The sequence below is a fragment of the Phalacrocorax carbo genome, chromosome 3 (assembly GCF_963921805.1).
Source record: "Phalacrocorax carbo chromosome 3, bPhaCar2.1, whole genome shotgun sequence".
In the NCBI taxonomy this organism is placed as follows: domain Eukaryota; kingdom Metazoa; phylum Chordata; class Aves; order Suliformes; family Phalacrocoracidae; genus Phalacrocorax; species Phalacrocorax carbo.
In genome coordinates this window covers 121,541,538-121,565,334 of record NC_087515.1, presented here as the reverse complement: position 1 = coordinate 121,565,334, position 23,797 = coordinate 121,541,538, and the positions used below count along the sequence as shown (strand labels likewise).

The following is a 23,797-nucleotide window of genomic DNA, read 5'->3' as shown; positions in this document are numbered from 1 at the left end:
TTAATTGGTAAAACATTAAATTGTAAAATTATTCTGATGAAAGAACAGGAATTCTTGGAATTTGGTGTTGGAAGCTAGTTTGTTGTGAAGGTTGCTGTTCCCGCTTTTCTCCTTGCCCCACCTAGTGATGAATTTCCAGTCCCAAGGGCTGAGAATACTGTTACATGACATTATTCTTAGATCATAGTTGTTATTTTGACTTTTGTCCATAATCCACAATAGCCTTCATCTTTGCAACCAATGCAAAAAGTTAAATCATGATCTTATGATGTCTCTGTTAGCCTTTTCTTTAGCAGCATTAGCCTGAATTTAAACATGCCACTTCCAATACTGAATGCTATTTCCAGTATTGGGATTGAACAGCACCATAGAAAGTTCTGTCCTCTTAATATCACTTCATTGGCCTTTCCCAAGGTATTCTACAGCCGCACACGCTCTGTTTTGGGTGAATACTCTTGTTAACACCTATTTGCCTTCTCCAGGAGTTAGAGCAGGGCTAATCTAACCGTTAAGCATGTTTCTAAAACCCACCTGCGTCACAGGTACAGGAGGAGAGATCACAGTGAGCAAGGTGAGAAATTGCAGCACTGAGTTTCTGTGAATTAACAGCAGTGGAAAACTTATTTGTACTATGTGCAAAAAAAAAAAAAACCTACTCAGAAAACAAATAATAGTTTGTGTTTTAAGAAAAGCAGGCCCAGTGCTGGTTCAGGAAGAAGCTTCAAAGAATTTGGGGGGGGGAAGTGGGGGAGGGGAAACTAAGCCATGTAATTGCCAGTTTTTGCTAGTGTGATTTTCATTCTTTGTTGTAATAAAGCTCACTCTACAGTTACTGCTTTCCAAAAATCCATGCTCAATTTTACATCCTGATTTTTATGGTGCACTTTGAAGTGCATTTGTTTCTTCAGCATGTGCAGAGGTCATCTTTACTTGTGGGACTTAAAAAAGCAAAGACTGAAAAATGAGGAAATTCTTTTCAAACTTCCCCATCCTGTACTAGGTAGGAAGTGATATCAAATACTGAGGTCAGGATTTTCAAAGTAGCTTATGGTAATTGTTACCGCTCTTCTGGGCATCCCATTGGAGACTCCTTATATGATTCGTAAATGGAAGGTTTGTAGAGTGAGTTTTCAGCCCTACAATTAGGTTGTGCACTGAAATCGTCAGCTGCGCTTGGAAATTCTGGATGAACGCATTTTCCAGAACATATCAGAGTGCAGCTTTCTTTCGATTGGGTTATTTTATCCTTTAGCCAGATTTTTTCCTTTTGAGATCCGTTTAGTATTTAGTTGGTGTTCGGAAGCCTGACACTCTGTCTTCTGTTGGCAAAACTGTGTGATGATTTTTGTTGCATTTTTTTCCTGTCTATAGAGTATTTGGTTCCTTAATTGTGTAATAACGATTTTAAACATTTACAGGCCAGAGGGAAAAAGAGACAGAAAGGATGGTTCCCTGCCAGCCATGTGAAATTACTGGGTCCAAGCAGTGAAAGAACCACATCTGCTGCTCCCTCAGGTGGAAAAAAGTTACTTTAAATTTCATTTAGAGTATTTTATGTAACTGCTTCAGTTGTTCGGATACTTGTCTGATTTATATAACTAGCGTGATCTTATGTTCAATTGCCATATCTGATGGTGGTGCCACGGTGGAAGGTAAAGTCCTAGTCAGAATCTGGGTCTTTTGATGGACACGTCTGTTCAGCTCTTACCTCTGTCCAAGAAAGGTAAAATCTCACAGCTTCTTCAATAAAACAGTTCTTCCTAGCGTCCCTCCCTAGCACGTATGATCCTCTACACACCTTACAACAGAAAGTCTCGGTCATAAAAAGACGTTTATATCCAGAAACCTGTGAGGACCAGCAGTCTGTCTGCTATGGCAAGAGCTGCTTCATTTTACTGAATGCACTGGAGAGCCGCCCTCTCCTCATGTGGAAGCTCCACGTTCCCAAGTGCTACGAAGAGTCTTACAGAAAACTAGCAACTATTGACAAACACTGTGGAATTACACGTGCTGCTCCTTGTAAGGAGGGAGACCAAGCAGCAAATTTCCACTAGGTTTTTCTGTTTGAATAGCTGGGTACAAATGAGATTATTTCACAGAAAAGGAGCTTTTTTTTTTAGTTTTGCATGCTTAAATTGTGCTGTTGTCCACAGCTGTGATTTGCTTATACAACAGCTTCCTGGGAGTTACTGGACAAAACTTCTCTTCCAGTAACCTGGCAGCTCACAATCAGCTAATGCACATTTCCTCTTCCTTTGCCACGTTTTTCTCACAAGTATCAGCTATAAGATAATCAAACTCACTTTATTTTCTGAGCCAGTAAAAGAGGTAGAAGCATAATTGATTATATTTTAAAATGTTTAGAAGGTCAAGAGATGCTATACTAACTGAATCAATTCGCTATATAAGTGCATAGATAGTAGAAATAAAGATTATTGCCTGGCCCAGTTAAAGAAAGGAAAAGAAACGGGAGGGCAGCTCCACACCGAGATAAGATCACGTGGTGTTTTTCTTATGTAACAGTGTGTGTAAAATTATGGTTTTTTGTCCTGTGGTTATGTAAAACACTCAGAAACAGCCTTAATGCTTGTGTAACAGTGTTCTGCTATATTTGATTTTTCTTCATAGTGTGTCAGGTGATAGCGATGTATGATTATATGGCGAACAATGAAGATGAGCTCAGTTTCTCCAAAGGGCAGCTTATTAATGTACTGAACAAAGATGATGCTGACTGGTGGCAAGGAGAAATCGGTGGTGTGACGGGTCTCTTCCCCTCAAACTACGTGAAGATGACCACAGACTCTGATCCAAGTCAGCAGTGTAAGCAACTTCTGGTTTTTATTAATTCTGTTACTTTATTTCAAAGGTGCATTGCTATTCTTCCACTTTGTGTTTAGAATTCAGAGTTCCAGGCATCAGCTGAATTTCTTGGTAACTTAAATACCCTTTCTTTAAATACTTTACTATAGTACTAAGTACTTTGAATACTTTCTATTTAACCTACAAGCAGCCAGCACATTACCAACCAGCCAGTGTGTCATAGTAAGAGCTTTAGGGTGAGCTACAATACTGGATTTGGTAGGTGTTCCCCTTCCACTGAAGGTGCTGATGTTTGGTAACTCACATCGGCTGGGAGTCAGTGCAGGCATACTACGCTCCATTACAGAACTTGCTCGAGTTTTATTAAATATGAAAAAGTGTCTGCTGTAGGCATCTTTCACTTATATTTAAACTATTTTTCAGTTAAGCAAAAGTAACTGTAGAAAGGGTAGGGAAGAGATTCTAGCATTAGCAAGTGATCTATCCTATGATAAATACACGTGCCCTGGCTCCCAGCAGTCCAGCTCTCATCCAATTCTGAGGAACAAGATACATGTCAAAACACACATTAAGCTGAGAATTATCAGCAGCAGGCTGAGAACTGCACGCTAGGATATTACACCTATCTGGCGGTGAAAATTTTCTGTCTTTTTTTGCACGTAAACACAGTAAAGGTTTCTGGTGTCTCCCAAACCCCCACATGCATGCGCATGCGCCCCACCTCCCACATGCATGCCCTGGATTTTTGGCCCCTCTCCCCACAGAAAATTACCATCGTTTTTAATCCGCCAGTTTTTCATCCTGGGGCACTGTGATTCAGCCAACTTTTATATCAACCCATGACATCAGTGGGTTTTGGGAACATACCTTAATGTAAAAGTTGCTCCTTTGACATAATCAGCCTCGTCCCTTCACTTACTATTTTTCCCTTGGGCATCATTTGTAGTTTTCTCAGTATAAAAACACGCAGCCAGAAGTCTGGTTGAGGTAGACTCTTTATAGCTAGTGTGTAGGACCAGTTTGCACTTAAGAACACAACTATGTTGATCAAATCTTACAGAAGAATTCACAAACCCAGCAATGAAGGCACAGCTTGGACTGGAAAGTTAAAATATTTCTCTGGGTAGCTTGTTATGGTACCTGGGCAAAATACAGTATGCACCATCCTCAGGGTTTTCTTTTTAGCTAAATTATATCTGTGCTTACATTTTTGGTTACACATTGATTTTCTTTTTTTCCCACTTTTTCTTTTTTTAAATGCCTCTGGGAGGTGTGGCTGTGATGTCAAAAACTTCTGCATTTAGATTGAACATAACATTCTTTTGATTAGGCATATCTGAATCATTATAATGATCCTTCAAAAGTTTTTGTTGTTGCTGTTTAAACAGAGACGAGAATCTCAGTTCTGAAGAAGTAGCATAGACTAAATCCAGATGGGCTATAAAATTAAGATGCTGGCTGCATATTAAAACTTCCTGAATTTTCAGGAATGACAGATATTAGCTTATCACACCAGGTGTGTTTCCATTTAGAGTTATGTAGCTGAATGTGGTAAGTGCAAGATGATTATAAATACCACTAATTTCAACAAAAGCAGTGCTGAGATCAAGTTGTAATTGGAAGCATTTGATGCGATGACGAAGTTTTTCTCATTGTTTGCTGATATGTCATTAGGCTGTCTTCTCAGATTCCAATGTTGTCGAGTAAAAATACTTCCATGCACATCATAATTGTGGCTGTGTGAACAGGATCTTCCTTTGAAAGTGCCTTGACAAAGGTTAGCCAGGGCAGGCAGATGAGCAGGTGTGCACCAGGTCAGCTCTATGTCATTGTTAAACTTCTGCCTAAGAACTCGTCTGTTTGCCGTGAAGCAGATCTACTGGGTCTTAATGAACAAAATCTGCCTATTGGTGAATGAAGAATATGTTGAATTTAAAAAAAAAAATTCTCTGAGTATTTCAAATAAGCTAGTCTTGATATCAGTTTTGTGCTGGGACTTGCCACTTTTTTGTGATATTAAAACATGCATTTGGAAGCTTCAGGAAAAAATTCTGCTTAAAGTCCAGAGCCTGCTCAAAACCACCATGGCTTGTTAGTTAAGTGGAGAAACTTAGCACTAGTATTCTTCAGTTGTCCCACAGAAATGCTGATGTGGCCCTCTAGGGACCAGCTCGGAGACACGACAGAATATGATTTTTAAAATGCATTGTTACATTTTATGGAGTTGTTTTCTGAGTATTGTATTGTTTCTGTTGAAGAATAGCAGCTTCTCCCACTGTCTCTTCTAGACGGTCAAATGTAATGGCATTTGAAAGGGAGCAGGCAGATTTGGTTTACTCACATAAGATTGCAGCTTAGGAAATTCTGCTTTTCCCTCAAATTAAAACTGTTATATGGACCATCTTTGTACCCAGAGTCTTTCCTGGGACTTACTAGTTACAGCTGTAATGGCAAACTTCCCCAGCAAAGAAGGAACTTAGGAAGTGAGATGTTTCTTCTCTTAGGTTGCTGAAGTAGCTCTGTGAGCAAACAAGCTGTGTTGACAAGATCACTGTCCCTGTTGGTGTAGCTGCTCATCCCGGCACAGGCTCGCTGCAGCGGGGAAGAAAAATATCAGTGAAGGGTGTCATAGGTCTGTCAACAGGTCTCTTTGATACAGCTGAGTCCTGGCGATTGCAGAACTCACAATTCGTGAGTCATGCTCTCGGTGACCTTGACGATGGTTACACATGCTCGTGTTCTAATGACATTTCAATAGCCCTTATTCTAATGTTTGCACAAAAGTCATCATAAAGAACAAAGTACATAAGAGGTTTCAAAATATAAATAGCTATAGATTTAAAAGAATATGCATAATCTCATCATCTTCTCTTCGTTGAGTGCTCGCTCAACTGTTCAGGATCAGATCTTCTGTGTGTTGCCAGTACCTGTCTAGGACACATCTACCAGGTTTTCTTCCTGTTCTGCCCATGGGGTGTGTAAGGCAGGGTAGGCATGCTGCACGTACCACTCTGCAGTTGTTCCCAGTGGCCTGGTCTGGAGATAATTTTGTTATTTCAGCCAGTCTTTGCCTGCCTTAAACAGTTGCTCTTAGAAACTTGTCTTCTCATTTGCTGGCTTTTTCAGCGAGATAGCTTTTTTGGTTTGTTGTCTTATCCATGGGACCAGCCTGAGCCTTGACCTTATATTTTCTTTAGCTGAGATTTCCCCCCTCAGGTACCTCAGATGGAGGCAAGACAGGTGCTCCAGCTACATCTGCATGCTTGGGTGCTGGATGTCTTTTAGTGTTAGAGACCAGTTCGTCTCTCAACGAATGTCTCGGACATTCTTGCTGGGAGCTGGACAGCTCAGCCAGGCAGACATTCCTACGCTCAGTGTGCAGAGGCCTCTAGCTCATCGTATCTGAGGTGTCTCATCTCCCGTTGTGAGGCTGGACTGTCACAGAGCTGAATGTTGTACCAGTTCTTCCTACTCTCACGGACGTACGGTTGCTGTTCCTGTTCACTCTTTTCTTTTCATAGCCCAGCATTGCTGCCGTTCCTCGGGCACCTAAGTTACTCCTTCAGGGGCTCAGATGTGAGCTCCAGGTAGTCCCCGTAGCCTGATAAGCACCTCCCTCCCCCATTTAAACCTGCCAGCTCTGCCTTCTGCCAGTGCCATGGCAAACGTTGGTTAGGCCGCGAACAGATCCTCTCTCTGTAGACCATTCTTGACAATGTATGACAACAGTGTCAATCTCCTTAGGTACAAACTTGATGTTTATATTAATACCACTAGATCTACTGTATTTTTTTCCTCCCCAAACTTTACTTGCAGATGTGACACATTAGAGGCACGAGGCAAGTCCTGTCCTTTCAACAACAAGGATCTATATTTCCAGAAGTTTATGCACAAAAGATGATTAGTAATTCCTGTCCACCACTGTGTAATGAATGAAGCTGACCGATTTTTCAAGGGTGTTCATAGTGGAAAAAAACAACTTCTGAACTGACATGCTCATGGCAGGCGCATTTCTGTGTCTGTATATGGACAGCACATTTTGAAGTTTTCTAGTTATCGCCAAGCAACTTCTCTTTACGATTATAGAGTGAGAGTTCATGGTATCAGTAGCTTAGAGGTGTTGCATGTTGCAGTTCCACATCCATTTTTTTAACACAGGAAGATTAATAATTTATTCTGATTGTACTCAACAGCTCCAGAATATTACCCCTTTTACCAAGGATTAAATACGAAATCAACCCCTTAATTCGTAATGCCATAGTCACTTTGTAGTTCTAAAACTGTTTGGTGAATGTCAGTCAGGCTTGATAAAGCTTCCAGGTTGAAATTATGGGGTCCGGAATAGTCTCCGATTGCCCACGAGGTGTGTGCAGCTGCGGCCCACGTCATACGTCGGCCTTTAACCTGACTTTGCAGTGCCTCTTAGACAGGGGTATTGAGTGCTGTGGTGCCTCCTGCTTCATGGGCACATATTACTAGAGATGAAGTTTCATTTCTTTTCAGGCTTTGAGCAGAGTTGAACAGGTTAATTTTTATGTGCCAATATGAATAAATTTCAATGAAGCTTTTCTTTTCAAGTTTAGTTTTTCTCTGATTTCCTAATGTCTCGTTACAAGTCTCTCAGGAGGAATCCTGGCTTTGTTGAAATCTCAGGGAATTTTGCCATTGCCTTTAAGAAACCTTTAAGGCTTGACCTTGTGTGGTTGAGTCTACGTAACAGAAATCTTCCTTGGGAAGAAACCTTCTTCACGTGAATCAGCTACAAGTGTTTTTCAGAGTCAGTGATGGCTGGTCACAAGTGCTTAAAACTGTCTGTGTTTATAAATATGAAATTGCAAGAGTAGAAGCTCATGATGTCTGTTTTCAGAAAGTCAAATGTTAGTTGTTCCTTTCTGACCTTTGTGGTGTTGTCCTGTCTTTGTCCATAGAACTCATGTGTTTCACTCTTCAAATTTATGTTCATTTTATCCTTCATTTTTTTTTTTTGTTTTTTTTAGGACCCAATGTTGTCTTCCAGTGTGAAAGCACCTCAGAGACCCACTATCCAAGTTTGACTGTAGCGTGGAGGCAGGGTGGCCAGCCCTGCTCACATATCTCTGACACAATCCTTTTGCTTCGTTTGAACGTTAGATCCAGTCAAGAAATTAGGTTTTTGTGGGTTTTCTTATAATCTACAGTTCCAGTTGATTTGTAAAAGCAGAAAGGATAGTGGGTCTTTGTGTGGCTTTCACTGCTGTTCATTCTTGTTTCCTTTAGTATTTTTCTTTGGTATTGATAATCGTAGATCATTAGCATGCATATCAAGTTATCGTTTGCATGGTGGGATTGCAGACACACAAAGACCCACTATTTGCACAGTTTATCTGGGCTGTTTTGAATGGGCAGTTGTGTTCTTTTAATGTTGTAATGTACATACTTCGCAGAATTAAAATGTTCACTGATTACTGTTCTAATGGACTTGATTTAATCTCTTACATATTGAGCTTTTAAAATTGGTGGCCTACAAGGCTCATCCAGAAAACAAACCCTACCTGTCTCTGCTGCTGATAGTCACTGTGATTACAAACGTGTGTACAAGATCTGAGATTTAGATCTGGCACAGTCCATCCAGCCTTTTAATACCCTTTTTAACGGGGGAAAGAACTATTAAGCGTACAGTGGAGGATATTTTAATTTTTTTTCTTCCTTCACAGTAGTACTATAGCAGGAATTCAGGTTGTTTTGCCTTGATATGTCCTATCCCTAAACAACCTCCTTCCTTTAAATACTTTATTCCCATAATTTGTATTTGCTTTCAGTTTTAGCAAACAGCAAACACGTGCTAGTTACTGCAGTAAGTACTTATACAGCCTCTGTGCTACTAGACCCTTCCCCTGCCCCTTTTCTTCATTAAATAGTTGATGGTACTGAATAGTGTTTTTGTCTGGCCATGGTCTGCAGTGACTTAAAATACTATGTGAAAGTTGCTGCTCTTTGTTCTGTTAAATAAGCAGCCTAATGCATAGGTAACCTTGATAAAGAGATGTTGCCAGCAACAAAACACTAACAGATACCTGGAGCTGAAGGTAGAGCCTTTGGGTTTAAAAACGGAACTATATTCCTCAGCTCAGAAGTGGCCCTTAAAGGTACAGTTACGGCCTGTCAGCAAGTGTGGCGCAGTAACGGTGCCCACGTTCTCTTAGTTCGGGGGGAGGGAGGGACCAGGACTTCAGGACTACAACCCTGATTCTCCTTTAAATAAAAGGATTAACTTAATAGCAGACTGCTGCTCTCATTAAATAGTTCTGTGCTCCTGGGACAACAGGAGAGATCGAGTAGACAGTATTTAATGTAGCTGATTTCCTGAATTTGGTTACAAAACAGCAAAGGTCACTTATGCAATCAGAAATGTTTACAAAACAGTTTGTTTACTATATACGTAAATATATATGTACGAGAATGTTGTGATGGTACTATCAGGAAAAGGTTAGTCCAGCTGCAGAGATCTAAAAGCCTTTCTCCAAAATATCCAAAATTTCTATAGAAAGAGTGAGATGTTATGTATTTAATATACTTGATCAAATGTGTATGTGCTCTTTAGCTCAGAGAGGTATCTTTTGTGCAATACAGACTACAGCAATGTGCCTACATGAAACTACAAATGGATTTTTATTCTGGATGTATTTTGCCTAAGCCAGTATTTTGTTATGGTATGAAATCACGTTACTGTAGGCAAATAGCGTGCTAGATAATTCCTCAAGTGTTCTAGATGACTTGATTTCCTTATGAAACTACACTTCAAGTATTTCTACTAAAATGTGCTAATCACCCTGAACTGCCTTCTCAGAACTTCTGACTTTGAAAGCCTGTTTAATACAGGCTGAAGTGTTGTGCTCCACCAGTGGCATCAAGCAGTCACTTAACTGTAGTAGGTGATCTTATAAATTTTCCCATTTCTAAAAGGCACTGTTAACCTGTGGGTTTTGAGCCAAACTGACTTCCCAGCGTTCAGTGGCAGTTTTCGTTGAATGCCAAATTGCTACCAATTGTCTTTGAAAAAATGAAAAACAACTTCACGTCTTACCTGGGACGTTCTAGGAAAGAGTTACATGGCATTTTCCAAAAACAAGTGTCATTCTACCCGTTCTCTGACTGATACAATTGGAGATTAGGATAGTATTAGGTAAAGTTTCACTCAAGTATTGTGGAATGCGTAGTTGGTGGGTAGATATGAGCACTGATAATTATTGAAACAGCTGCCCCTCGGTTTGAACCAATGAGTGCTGAAATGAAGGATTTGGGGTATTCACGGTTACTTTTTCATGTTTTGGTATTAGCCGAGTACACTCCAAATTCTAACTGTAATAACGATAACAATTTATTATAATACACCTTAATAATGTTGATTTGAAAGAGACATAGTTCCTGCCTTCAGTATTTATCCCTACTGCAGAAGTCCGCCTAACACAGCTCAAGCACAATCACCTGAGAGCTCTGCTCTCTTTCGCACACTGGTGCAGAAAGAACTGTATACATAACATCAGATCATCGATAGGAAGGACTGCGCCGAGGATGTATTTAGGGCAAGATTATTTTGAAATGATGTCTGTATCTCTGAAGAAGCGTAGCTAATAGAAGCTGGGCTTAAATCAGACATTTTCTTTCAAAAATATTACTTTTTCTCTGGTTGTGTGCAGCCTACTCCCTTGTTGATAGGAGTCCATAGAGCTGGGTTCAGCTGTCGTCCCCAGCCAGCCGAGTAAAACCAGCGCTAAAACTCATCCCTGATTTGGGTGAGAAAGGTTGGCTTTGGAACTAAGGACGAGGTGGAAGATAGAGTTACGTGTTGAACTGATGGTCCCCAGAGAAGAGCTGACGGTCTAAAAGTTGCTCAGAGCCACACAAGGTTAGCAGTTAAAACTGAAGCCAACCAGGAAGGTAAAATATGGTGTTGCCTGCAGTGTAGTACTTGCTTAATATTGTTTCCTGTGGGCCAGCATAGAATAGGGGCCATGGTGTAATTGGGGGTAAGAATGTCAGCGATGCTCTAAATGCACAAGAACAGGTGCCGAAACGCTTCCTAATTCTGTAACTGTCGAGTTTGCATAATGGACTAACAACCTACAAAAGCGTAGTTTTACAGAAGCTTAGTTTACTGAGCTGAGTTCCTGATCCCGCGGTCAGATCCATGCAGGAGAGTCTTGTGCCACCACCAAGACCCGGCTGCAGGGCTGGAGTGTGCGAGTAGTCAGTGAAGGGGAAGGGCTGTGAAAGCGAACAAAGCGCTATCGTAACGTCAGCGTCAATGTTACAGTTAGGAGCGCAGAAGGCATAAAGCTCCGTCAGAAACGTTACGCAGTAATAATTGAAATGTCTCCTACCGGTCATTGAGTATTGATGCCCTCTCGATGCTTGGTCAGATCATATCCCTGTGTGGTTTTCTTGAGTTGGGTTGAAAACACCTGTAAATAAGTCTGCTCGTAGGAATGCTGGCAAACCCTGGCCGGTAGCAGCATTGGGAGCTGCTACAGGGTCACGCTACTTCAATGTAATGAACTAATAAAACTGCTACGCGATGGTGTGTGCTGCCTTAAAATCTCTTCTGTTGTTCTTTTCAAGATAGGCTATTAATGTTTGGGGATGATTGTTAAGACATGCAAATGCAGGCTACGCTTAGCATGAGGCAATTGTTCATCTTTGGTTTTAAACAAAGTTGTAAGATAACTATGCAAATGTATTTTATTAAAGGGACACATAAAAGGATCTAGTTTGTCTGTTGTGGTTTTTTTTGTCCATCTGGGGAGCACTTTCTCCCCACCTGAATAGCTTGGTACGAGCATTATGTTCCCTGGCTCTGTGACAGAGCGACTTCATTTTGCTTTTTACCTCTTGAAAATTGAATCATAAATTTCTTCTGTTGCAGCAAAGAGAGTATACGGCACTTACTGATTAGGGGAGTTGGATAAAAGTTTTTATTATGTTTCCCAGGGCCTGATGGAAACCCAGCTTTCCATGGTGGCAAATTTCTTAGATTAGTTCCTTTCACGGGTTTCAGTAGGCACAGAGGCTGCTGGCAGCTACGGGCAGTGACAGGAGTGCATTGCAAGTGAATTAGCCTTACGTGTGCCTGGAGAGAACGTAAAATGGCTACGGCTGATGTCCCGCGACACCGCCAGTCTGTTCCCTGGCTGTGCGAAAGGGACTGTGTTAATGCCAGCCCACGGTACTTAAGGTGAGATGTAGTATTTCTATGGTAGCCTGGGGAAATAGAGGCGGGCTAATACAGGTGGGGGAAAAACCCTTTTAGCTTGAGCTATAAAAAACAAACCAAAACAAAAAGCTAAATTAACCAAACCCACCCACCCCACCCCCAACAAAAAAACAACCCCACAACCCTAAACAAACCAAGCTATTTCCTTACCAGTGCAGTTTATATAGGCTGCCTCTACCCTGAAGTAGCCTTCGCTGGTGACCCACAGCAGTGATGTCTCTGGTATAGATAGACCCTTCAGGACAAGTGCCTGAGCTCACGTTTGAGGCATAAGATGTCTTTCCAAGGCTGTCATTTTTAATGTGTTCTTTCATTGTTCGTTGGGTGGGGAAGTTTATTGGGGAAGGGAACAAAGCACTCGGTGCCCAAACAGGTCTGGGCATCCTTGAAAGCCTTTTATCCATCTGTTTTTTTACATCAGTCCTCTGGAATTGGCTTTTAAATGAAGAATTTTAATTCACTCCCCCTTTTTTAACAAAGAAAAAAATTGAAATTTTTTAAAAGTGGTGCTAGGTCTTGTTCATCTTTCTTTCATTGGAGGATTTCCTTCCTTTAGGAAGTGTCATTCTTCCCCTTGAACATACTCAAATCCAAAATACGTCAGTAATTGGAAAGATTTTCTCCCCCAGCACCCCTTGTTTTCCAGGTGCTTGAATCTCCTGCAAAGGAAAACATCTTTTGACTGAAACTCGGTAGTTTTTCAAGCAGGGTGAGTTAAGTTGGTAGGAAGAAAGTATTACTTGTTCAGGTATATTTGGAGAGGAAAGTATAATTTTAACCGTAACTTCAGAGACTGGGATTTCCTGTTCATGAACTCTCCAGCTTGTTTTACCCTGTTCCTGGGAGGCAGCTGCTTCCTCCTCTTGGAGAGCAGGATTTATCACAAGAGGTACCGCAGTGGTGGCAGGCACTGCTCCCTCGCTGTGCCCTAGGTGTCAAAGGTACCAGACACCCGCTGCGTGCTCCGTTAGAAGTTGTTCTGGGAGGGAGCTGGGCAGATCGTGCCCCAGATGGTCTGACAGCCTGGCACTACCCTGCTCTCGGTGGAAGAGGCAGGCTGCCTTGTCCTCCAAAGGTAATGTAAACCTCTTACCCAGTCAACGGAGCGAGGTGAGGCCCCGGTGTGGGCAGCCAGGATTCCCCTCTGCAAGCGCTCCCAAAAATTTCCCAGCTTTTCATTAGGTGGATGGGGAGCTTGGGGTGAAGCTTCATGAGACAGAAGCCAAACCAACAGCTTTCTGCTGCCAAAAAAGGTGGTTTTACTGCTTCCACACACATTCCTGGCCACTAAACTAGCAGAAAACTACTGTTTTCCTCCCTTCTTCCCCCCCTCTTCCCCTTCCCTGGAATTCATTTGCTGCCAGGGTGTGAGCTGGGAGTCAGATAAGGGCCAGAACAGATGCAAGGAAAGGAGGGAACAGGAATGTGGGAGGAGAATGGGTAGAGACGCGGGACCACCCTTTCCGTACCAGTGAGCCTGTGGGCTGCTACGGCCACTTTGGAAAAACATTAGCAAATGCACTGGGGAGGCTGGTTTATTCTGTCTCCTTCGCCTCTCTTCCCTTCAGGTCCAAATGCCTGAATTCACCCTCTAAAATCAGGTGTGTGGATTGTGTACTATGTTTTTATGCCAGTATCATCAGACCCCCCAAAATTTGGGTCGTTTTCACTAGTGCTTATTTAAATATAAAATAGCACTCACCCGTTCATCCCAAAAGCTGACAGTCCAAACACAAGGTTACTGCAGGAGCCAGTTGCTTTAACTGCATTTTTCTATCAGATAATGAGCTTATGAACTAAATTACTTTAGGTGCCTAAAAAAGACCTGTTTTCCTTCAGGTGTTTGCTTCAACTTTAAGCAGCCAGCATGAGACGGACAGAAATCTGAGCGCACGGGGGGCTCTCACAGCTGTGCGAGAAGCAAACAGCAACAGGAGCTTCAGTCCGTCCCTGCTTGTGTTGCAGGAATGTACCTTGCAGTAGAAGAGAGAACCACTCGGTCAAAGCTGAGGCTTCCAAATCTGGACAAATAAAGTCTGGTTACTGTGCAACCCCTTGATTATCCTAAAATTTCACGTCTTAGGAACAAGGCGGGCTTAAACTCAGTCCTGTGCAGACTAAAGAAAGGCGCTGGAACCTAGAGGTAGCACACATTGACCACAGCCCATCTCGGTGGATTGAGATATCAAACTTCATAGGAATCACTTTGATCTGTAACTTTACTCCTTTTTTCTCATGTAATTTTGGCCCGATTGTAGCTTTGGGAATAACTAAGGCCAGAAGCAGCATTCTGGACGATCAGAAGAGTTGCAATACCAGATCTCTTTGTAAAAAGTGGCATCTTTTCAAATCCTCTCAGAAAGCTTAAGATCCGTGATCCTCCTTATGGTACAAAGCCAAACTGGAAAGTCCTGATGTTAAATCTAGCTATATCCTTTACTGTTTTACTTCCTTGTGTTGTTTAAAAGGTTTCCCTGTTACAGTACTTTGAATAGCATCATGAAACTTCATTTGATGAGTGTTTTCTTGTTCGCTGATGGTTGCTGCTCCATCAGAGCAGCTTGATGCCGGTGCAGCAGGAAGCACACAAGCCTGGGAGGTTCCCATTAGGCCACCGGCACATCAAGTTTAGCCAAATGTTTAGTGTTTCTTGGGGTTTTCCCCCCAAAATTTATTACTAAGTCATTTTCATGTCACTATTTAGAGCAGCCTTCCCATAAACAGGCCTCTACATTGGCAGTGCATAGAATAAAGTCACGTTGTAGTGTTGTTAGGGTGACGGGAGACGCAGCCCTTCGTGCTGTAGGTCACGCTGCCTTTCACACCACCCTTAAACTTTCAAAAAGTATCGTTCCTCTAGAAATGCCGGATCTGAATGAGTCCCTGCGACGCCCTTTCTGCTATCCTGCAAAATCCACAGTTCACGTTGTATTAGAATCTGATGGCATCGCATCAAGCGATAGATGTATGTTCTCAAACGCTCTGTAATCATTTCTTTTTTTTATTTTCCCTGCGCTGCCGCTTCGCAGCGCTCTGCTAGCATGTGATGGCTAACAGAGGGAGCCGGGTTTGACCTCCCGTGCTCTCCTCTCCCCAGCTACACATATTCGCCGCTTTGTTCTTACCAGTTTTTGATTTGGTTACTAAATTTCAAATGTTGTCATGCTTACTAACACGTACACAGCAGAGAAAAAGCAGTGTGAAGCTGTAGGGGCTGCATGATATTACAGAAACCTCGGGATTTGTGGTATTGAACGTCTGTGTGTTCCTGTGCATGATTTTGATAATTCATACTTGATGCATAAAAACAATTGAACATATTTCAGGCTCATTTTGTTTCTAAACAAGAAAAAAAGTTGCGCAACTGTGAAGTTACACCACTATAACATTATGCATTATAACTTTACAGATTTGTACTGGTGATTTGTATCGTAAGTTAATAACCAAGGCAGAATACTTTAGAAATGGGGTGGAGATGAAAGGTGTGATGTCGTAAGTCAGACCTAGACACATTCTAGATGAAGTAATCTCAAAAAGACATTGCATAAGGTAAGAGAAAAATCACAGTTTTGAAATGGTATGGCAGAAAAGGAGAAGAGATGAGAAAAATCATGAGACAAATGGAGTGGCAGGAAATCAGGAATTCTTATTCTGCGTCACAGTACGAGAATGAGGGGTGTTCAAAGAAATAAAAAAGCGACAGACTGAAAAATGACATAAAGGGGGGAGGGCGTCGATCACTACACCACTCAGTTTTGAAACCCGCTGCTGCCATAGACAGTTTTACCACTGTGCGTATAGGCTGAACCATAGGCTGGCGTGCATTGACGCAATTTTGTTAATTCATCAGATCTGATGGCCAAAGTGGGATCTAAACTACTGGCTTACTTCTTCTAGGGTGTGCTGATCTCCAAAGCCTGGACACTATGCAGCCAATGGAAAGGAAAAGGCAGGGCTACATTCACGAACTCATCCAGACGGAAGAAAGGTATATGGACGATCTTCAGCTCGTCTTAGAGGTGAGATGTCTTGGATGTGAAAATATATTTGGAAAAGAATACCTCCGTCCGACTGGATAGCAGCAACAAGGGGATTCTTACAAATTGCGAAATGCTAGGGGAAGAAAGTGAGGTTGTGTGAGCACCTCCCTTTCTAGTGAAAGTTGTGTGGTTGTCCACCAGGCAAACACACCCCACTGTTTTACAAATTACATTCTTAGGTGTTTGGGCCCAGTGTAAAGATGATGGGCTGGGCTGGGTTGTCTGGCAAAGCTGCACAGGCTCATGGCAGAAGCTGTATAAGCACCATAAAAGTTTATTGTCTGCCTTTGTCTCCGATTTTATTTCTGGAAGCAAGAGCACCTCACTAGGCAGGGCAGGAGCTGGCCAGCATGAGGTGGTCTTGGGCACCTGACTTGACCTCTCTATATAAAACAACAATGTGGTGAAGTGTTAAAGGTATTAAATAGACTGAGTTACACGGGTATTCTGCTGTCCAGAGGTGCCAAGGGTCCCTGAAAGAAGCTGTAGTTCTGCACACAGTTTGACTGTGAGTGACCTGAGCATGGGGATTGGTGTGATGCGCAAGTGTCATTTGTGTAGCAACGGACTCCGAAATCATGGGAACGCTCTTGTGCTGAAGAGTCGGCCTGTGGTTCCCAGTGGTTGTCCCTGCTTCACAAGTGGTGGTGCCAGTGTCAGAATGAAGTCACACGCTTAGGAAAAACAGTGACAGCTGGGAAGGAATTGCTTTTAACTTCTCCTGAGAAATTGGACACTGAGCATTCAAAAACAGCAAAATCACTGCTGGGCTAAACAAGAGGCTGGGCTGCTTTTTTTTTTTTCTGAAGAATTGCTCACCATTCTGGTTTTTTGACTGCAGGTTTTCCAGAAACCAATGGCTGATTCGGGCTGTCTCACAGAAGGAGAAATGGGGCTGATCTTTGTTAACTGGAAGGAACTCATCATGTCAAATACAAAGTTACTCAAGTGAGTCCTTAGCCACATTTTTAAGTTTTCCTTTTCATCTTTATTCTCTTGTTCCTTTCTCCAGGAAGTTTTCTGGTTTTACAGTAAATATTTCGTAGAATCATAGAATGTCCTAAACTGGAAGGGACCCACAAGGATCATCGAGTCCAACTCCTGTCCCTGCACAGGACAGCCCCAAATTCACACCATGTCTCTGAGGGCCTTGTCCAAGTGCTTCTTGAATATCGCCAGGCTGGTGCCGTGATGCCTCCCTGGGGAGCCTGTTCCAGGGCTCCACCACCCTCTGGGGGAAGAACCTTTCCCTAATACCCAACCTAACCCTCCCCTGGCACATCTCCCTGCCATTCCCTCGGGGCCTGGCATTGGTCACCAGAGAGAAGAAATCAGCGCCTGCCCCTCCTCGTCCCCTTGGGAGGGAGCTGCAGAGCGCCATGAGGGCTGCCCTCGGCCTCCTCTTCTCCAGGCTGAACAAACCAAGTCACTTCAGCCACTCCTCATAGAGTTTCCCCTCTAAACCCTTCATCAACTTCGTGGCCCTCCTCTGGCCACTCTCCAGTAGCTTTATACCCTTAATATACTGCGGTGCCCAAAACTGCACCCAGCACTCGAGGTGAGGCCGCCCCAGCGCGGGGCAGAGCAGGACAATCCCCCCCCTCGCCCGGCTGCGATGCAGGGCTCGGTGCCCCCCAGGGCACGGTTGGCCCCCTTGGCTGCCAGGGCACGCTGTTGGGTCGTGCTCAACTTGCCATTGACCAGAATCCCCAGGTCCCTCCCTGCAGAGCTTCTCTCCAGCCTCTCGTTCCCCAGGCGTCTGTACAGCCAGGGCTGCCATGACCCAGGTGCAAAATCTAGCGCTTGCTCTCTTGTTAAACTTCATACAGTTGGTGATCGCGCAGCACTCCAGTGTGTCCTTCCTGATTACTTCTTGTGCATGCATGCATTCAGAACAGCTAAATGCATTCAGACTACCTCACAAAGGAGTTGTTAATACAGAGAGGTGAATAAATAGCAATAACAGACGCACGTTTGCTGTAATACCTTAGAAATAGAGCCTACACAGAAGCATGTGCACCGGAGGCTTTCTTTCCAGTTTTCTGCAAAGCAACCTTCTGTTCTCTGGAAACAAACTTTGGACAGACAAAGTGGTTAATAACTCATTGAAATGGGCTGCTGGTCGAATGTAGAGGTTGATGCTGATCGTCCCAGAAACCTCAGAGGAGCGGCTTAGTCCCGCAGACCCTATCAGGCAGATCATTCAGCAAAGTGTGTTGTGCCGGTGACTTCCTGGGGGTTCAGGCTGGACCCCGTGCCATTGGGAAGCACCCGTGCTGTGTAAGCAAATTCACCTCGCAGGCTGGTGTCCTTTCAGAAATGGTTGTTGGAAGGGTCTTGATTTCAGCCTCACAGACTTGGCAGCGAAGTTGGATGGTGATTTCTTTCCTCTTCAGAGCCTTGCGAGTGCGTAAGAAAACAGGAGGAGAAAAAATGCCAGTGCAGATGATTGGGGACATCTTGGCAGCGGAGCTCTCTCACATGCAGGCCTACATTCGGTTCTGCAGCTGCCAACTTAACGGAGCTTCGTTGCTGCAGCAGAAAACTGATGAAGATGCTGATTTCAAAGACTACTTAAAGGTATCTTATTCAGTAGCTTTTGTGCCTTCTCCTTTCCTCAATGACAGGAGCCCAAACAGATCAAAAAACCCCAGAAGAGTAAAATCTTGCGAAATAGCCAAGAACCTTCTGAGGTGTAGTTATGTGATAACCATTGTTAACACTATATGTGCTTTTTTATTTATATACCTGTTTTTCTCTCTAGCTAATTTATTACTCCATTTCCCATTGCTTGTTACTTCAGTGTAACGCTAACCCTACGAAGCTATGGTGCCGGTGTCTGCACCTCCCCAAAAATTCATGCTGTCAGAAGGGGTAAGAGTCTGTGGAGCTGAAGTAAAAAAGCTGTTGTTCTGAACATGCTTGTAATCCAGTGGGGCGTGCAGTGTGTCTGAACGGTGGGGTTGCAGCCGGGGCCGGAGGTGTGCCATGAGCGTCACAGGCAGGGACACTGCAGAAATAAATCAGGAGTTGCTGCCATACTGCAGCTGCTGCAGTGGCTTTGAGGCCAAGAAAGGAGAAATGCCAGAACTGTTGACATCAGGCTTTTGTTTCTGTCGTGGCTTTGGTTTTTTTTCAACCTGAGTGGAACCTCTAATGTCAGTATAAAAGCTGGAGCGGTTTTGAAAATAAGGGTTTGCATGAACAATGATCCTACAGTTCATGCTGGCAAAGTGTCTGAGTACGATAGCATCGGCTTTCCTGTTTGTTCTAGATCCAAGTATTGTTTGCTTACTGAAAAAGCTAATATTTATTGGAATGCCTCAAAAAATTAATCTGATCATACAGTTTTCAGTTTTCAGTGTGGTGAGGCAACTGTTTCTTGATGAGTAATGCAATGTTTCTCTTAAATCTCTGGGTTGCACCATAGAAACTCGCCTTGGACCCTCGCTGCAAAGGAATGCCCCTCTCCAGTTTCCTCCTGAAACCTATGCAAAGAATAACCCGCTACCCTCTGCTCATAAAGAGTGTAAGTACCCTGAGAGCGTTTTTGTAGGTGAATGATTTTGAGTTTGGTCTCGATAGCAAAAGCAAAAAAAAAAAAAAGCCTTGTCCCTTTATGGGGATTTCTCTGAGATCGCGGAGAAGTAGTACCTGTGCTTACCTCTGTTTTGATCTTGTTTTCTCCCCTTTTCGATCCATACAAGATTCTAGAGAACACTCCAGAAAACCACCCCGATCACAGTAACCTCAAGCTTGCCTTGGAGCGTGCGGAGGAGCTGTGCTCTCAGGTTAACGAAGGGGTGCGTGAGAAAGAGAACTCGGACAGGCTGGAATGGATACAGTCCCACGTCCAGTGCGAAGGCCTTGCTGAGGTAGCCGCGTTGATGTGCTGTACAGCGGAGACTTTTCCGAGTCATTTCAGAAAGGCCGATGAGGGAGTGGGGGGTCCTTGCTTATATCCGTTATTGGAACATGATCCACTGCTGAGCTCTTGGCAGAGAAGCTTTTATTAAATTCAGCTTGCAGCCATAATGTGATGAGCCTTCACTGTTTGAGAAACCTTCGTTTATCAGCTTAAAACTGATACCGTTTAAAGGGTTAAATGAACAGCTGCCTTTGGGCTAAAAGTTAGGTGTTACTATGTGGAATTTCACTTAGTGTGTGTTTCCCAGGGTTTTCCTTCACACAGACAGGGCACAGAAGCCCTCAGTGCCAGATCCTCAAAGGTATGTGGGGCTCAGACTCCTGTACCTTTCAGGAGAGCCTTCGGAGTGAGGTGTTGTGACAGTTCTCCACTGGCTGTGTAAGGAACCAGGGCTTGACAGGCCCAGAGGGTCTGTCCTAGTTCCATCACCTAACCGTGCACCCATATGAGGTGACCTGACTGCAGACTCTGCAGGCTCATCTTAAACACAGCTTCTGGACAACAGAAAAGTGGCCATGAGGCAAATGGCTTCACCTAGTCAGACCCATGTGTATGTTGTTGGTAAGGCTTAAATCTACTTTAAGTTGGGACTAGTGCTAATACCATGGCAGATCATGAAACAGTTTCCCTTCTCTTCGTTTGTAACTAAGTTCATTAAACAAAACAGAAGGGCATTTTGTGCAGCTTGAGCAATCTCCACTGTGAAGAGAAGCAGAAACTGATGTCTGCATTAACTTGCTGCTACTAACGGGTTTTGTCTCTCCTAGCAACCAGTGTTCAACTCCCTCACAAACTGCTTGGGACCAAGGAAACTCCTGCACAGTGGCAAGCTGTACAAGGCCAAGAGCAGTAAGGAGCTGTACGGCTTCCTTTTCAATGACTTCCTCCTGCTCACCTACATGGTTAAACAGTTCGTCTCTTCCGGCTCCGATAAACTGTTCAGCCCCAAATCCAACTCCCAGTTCAAAATGTACAAAATGGTGAGTGAATCAGGGTGCCCCATGGTCATGTTGATACAGTGGGACCCGGCTTCTGATGAGGAATGCTGTGGCCCTCCTGATCATTCATTGTCATACAGGCACGTACAGGCAGCCAACATAAACGAACGCCGTTTGGCTTAGTCTCCAGAAAAGGGCGGGCTTCTGTGTCTTGGTTTAATGAACACTTCTGCCCATATTGAGGTTGAGAGGGCAGGAGAAGCATCGTGCCTGAGCAGCTGAGTGGGATGTTCAGAAGGAGGAGCCTTGACTTAAGCTTGCACAAGTTCCTGCATCACAAGAAAATACTTGTCCATCTTTAGAAACCAGTAAAAGGTGCAAAACTTTAGTCTCTGTGTCCACACAGCGTGTGCTCTCAGATTTTGGAGTTGGGGGAGATAAGTTTAAGTATCGAGGCTGCTTTCCAACAGGGAACCTGGGAAATTTCCAGGATTTCCAAACTCCACACTGCAGCTCTGCTTACCTGTTTCATCAAGCTCTTCATCTAGGAAGACAGAATAGGGTGTATCACCAGAGTAGTTTTTCTCTCAGTCCTTTCTTACATCCTTTATATGGTGATCTGACTGTTTGTCCTGTGTCCTACGACTTTCATTTTCCCTACAGTAAAACAATGTATTTAAACATCCTTGTAGAGTTTCCACTTACTGTCAGGGTGACGCTGCCAGTGACGTTTGCTTTTCTTTCAGCCTGTTTTCCTTAATGAAGTCCTAGTGAAATTGCCCACAGACCCCTCAAGTGATGAGCCAGTTTTCCACATATCACACATTGACAGAGTTTACACGCTTAAAACTGACAACATTAATGAGCGGTGAGTAGTGAAAGTGCAGATCTGAGCTTAAACTTGTTGATCACAGCTGTAGGCTGTTTCCAGTGAGCAGACGGGGGGTGTCTGAGTTCAAGTCAGGGTTTAGTCTCCCGGTCAGGAAATAAACTTGTCTGATTCTCATTTGGATTCAAAGTTTTCTCTCATTTTGTTCTGCTTGTGCAGCAGCTCTTGCAGTGGGATCCAGTGTCTTATCTACTGCTTCTCAGTGTTAACAGTCTAGAATAGTTCAGGGCTGCAAAGTCCACCATCCTGTAGGATTCTTCCGCAGTCCTGATCAGTCTTTAATGTGACCTAGAAGCTCCACTTCCATTTATTTAGGCTTATGTGGAAATGTGGCATCAGATTAATTCCAAAGGCTCCATTGCTTTAGTTAATCCTTGAACTAACTTGATTAATGATGCCTCTGAAACACAGTGGGGGGACAAAATGGGCCAGAGTTGCTGATACTGAGGAATTTCCTGCCTGTGGTATGACCATAGGGATTGCTCTTTGCAGCACTGCCTGGGTCCAGAAAATCAAAGCAGCATCAGAGCAGTACATCGAAACTGAGAAGAAGAAACGTGAAAAGGCCTATCAAGGTACCTACTGGGTTCTGTATTTCCCTCTCACCCACCTGGACACATGGGCAGGGCCTTTTCTGGAGGGTGCCACAGTGCCTGCATAGGAGCTCCTTCTTCAGAGCTATTGCCAGTTTTTACGGTTGCAACCAATCCATTTATTTCTGACTTCTTTGTTCCCAGCTCGCTCACAGAAGACCTCAGGAATAGGACGGTTGATGGTGCATGTGATTGAAGCAACAGAGCTGAAGGCTTGTAAGCCCAATGGTAAGTGAAGAAAATAGTGGCAAATGACTTTTATTCCTGCAACGTTTGGAAAGGTGTGCTGAGTTTGGTGTTTTGAGAAACACTGGGGATTCAGCTACAGCTTCTGAACGAATTAGCCATTATTTAGTTTCAGAGGGCCAAATGAAGAACTAGCTCTGTGCTGCTCTAGGATGTAGGGGTTGCCTGACCCACATCTTCCACATGTGGCTGAGCAGCCTCCAGAGAGGGAGGGAGGTTTCGGCGCTGCGTAGGTGTTTCACTGCCTGGTCTGTGTTTAGGGAAAAGCAACCCGTATTGTGAAATCAGCATGGGCTCTCAGAGCTACACTACAAGGACCCTGCAGGACACCCTGAACCCCAAGTGGAACTTCAACTGCCAGTTCTTCATTAAGGACCTGTATCAGGATGTCCTGTGCATCACCATGTTTGACAGAGATCAGTTCTCACCTGACGGTAAGTGCAAGCATCTGTGTTTGGAAAAGAGTGGGGTTTTGTGACTCGGGGTAGACAGTTCCTCACCAGCAGTTCCGAGAGCCTGTAGGTATGATTGCTTCCTGAGAAATGTTGTGTGAATTGAAACAATGCCTCCTTACTCAAGAGGTTCAATAGCCCTCCAGAGCCAACAGCTCTGGGCAGCCAAATTTGATCCTGCTCTGGCTTTTGTGTCAGACACAGAAGTATTATTTTTTCAGACTGGGGAGACAGAGAAGTTGAAAGCAGAAGTTTTTCTCTCTCACTATAGGTGATGCCCAAAAATAAGGTGCTAGGTTATATTTTCACAGCAACAGCTTGATAAGCTTTCTTTTATTTGCTTGGAAACGGAATGTGTTTTTGGCAAGTGGTAGCTTCTAGTACTTTTTAAAAGGTTAAGTGCTTTTTCAGGGCTTTGACACAGAGTTGATTGATTGTTTCAGATTTGCAAGGTACTGCCTTGACCTGAGTTGCCCTCTGTGTAACTATAGCTCAGTCTTTTCTCCTGTGAGGTGACGTGACTTTGCTAAGCTGCTTCTCCCCATCTGTTGTTTTTTCAGTTCATGGTAAACTCTTTAATGCGCACACACACAAAGATGTTTATATATGAAATGGCCACAAAGAGGGTATGCAATTTCTGA

The 23,797-nt window shown here is 43.6% G+C and overlaps 1 protein-coding gene across 6 annotated transcripts in view; it reads left to right on the top strand.

Annotated features, from left to right (window-relative positions):
- The window catches only part of ITSN2 (intersectin 2), an 89,485-nt gene that overhangs the window by 63,760 nt on the left and 1,928 nt on the right, over positions 1 to 23,797 (top strand). For 5 of the 6 annotated variants that reach the window (XM_064448149.1, XM_064448150.1, XM_064448145.1 and 2 more), the window contains exons 27-38: positions 1,419 to 1,515; positions 2,629 to 2,820; positions 15,968 to 16,089; positions 16,952 to 17,058; positions 18,507 to 18,690; positions 19,541 to 19,639; positions 19,818 to 19,985; positions 20,806 to 21,018; positions 21,723 to 21,844; positions 22,358 to 22,440; positions 22,603 to 22,686; positions 22,965 to 23,138. In XM_064448149.1, the coding sequence (XP_064304219.1) occupies positions 1,419 to 1,515; positions 2,629 to 2,820; positions 15,968 to 16,089; positions 16,952 to 17,058; positions 18,507 to 18,690; positions 19,541 to 19,639; positions 19,818 to 19,985; positions 20,806 to 21,018; positions 21,723 to 21,844; positions 22,358 to 22,440; positions 22,603 to 22,686; positions 22,965 to 23,138 (1,645 nt within the window). Of the gene's footprint in view, positions 1 to 1,418; positions 1,516 to 2,628; positions 2,821 to 7,817; positions 11,563 to 15,967; positions 16,090 to 16,951; positions 17,059 to 18,506; positions 18,691 to 19,540; positions 19,640 to 19,817; positions 19,986 to 20,805; positions 21,019 to 21,722; positions 21,845 to 22,357; positions 22,441 to 22,602; positions 22,687 to 22,964; positions 23,139 to 23,797 lie in introns of those variants that run through there. The other variant, XM_064448151.1, reaches the window with a different exon arrangement.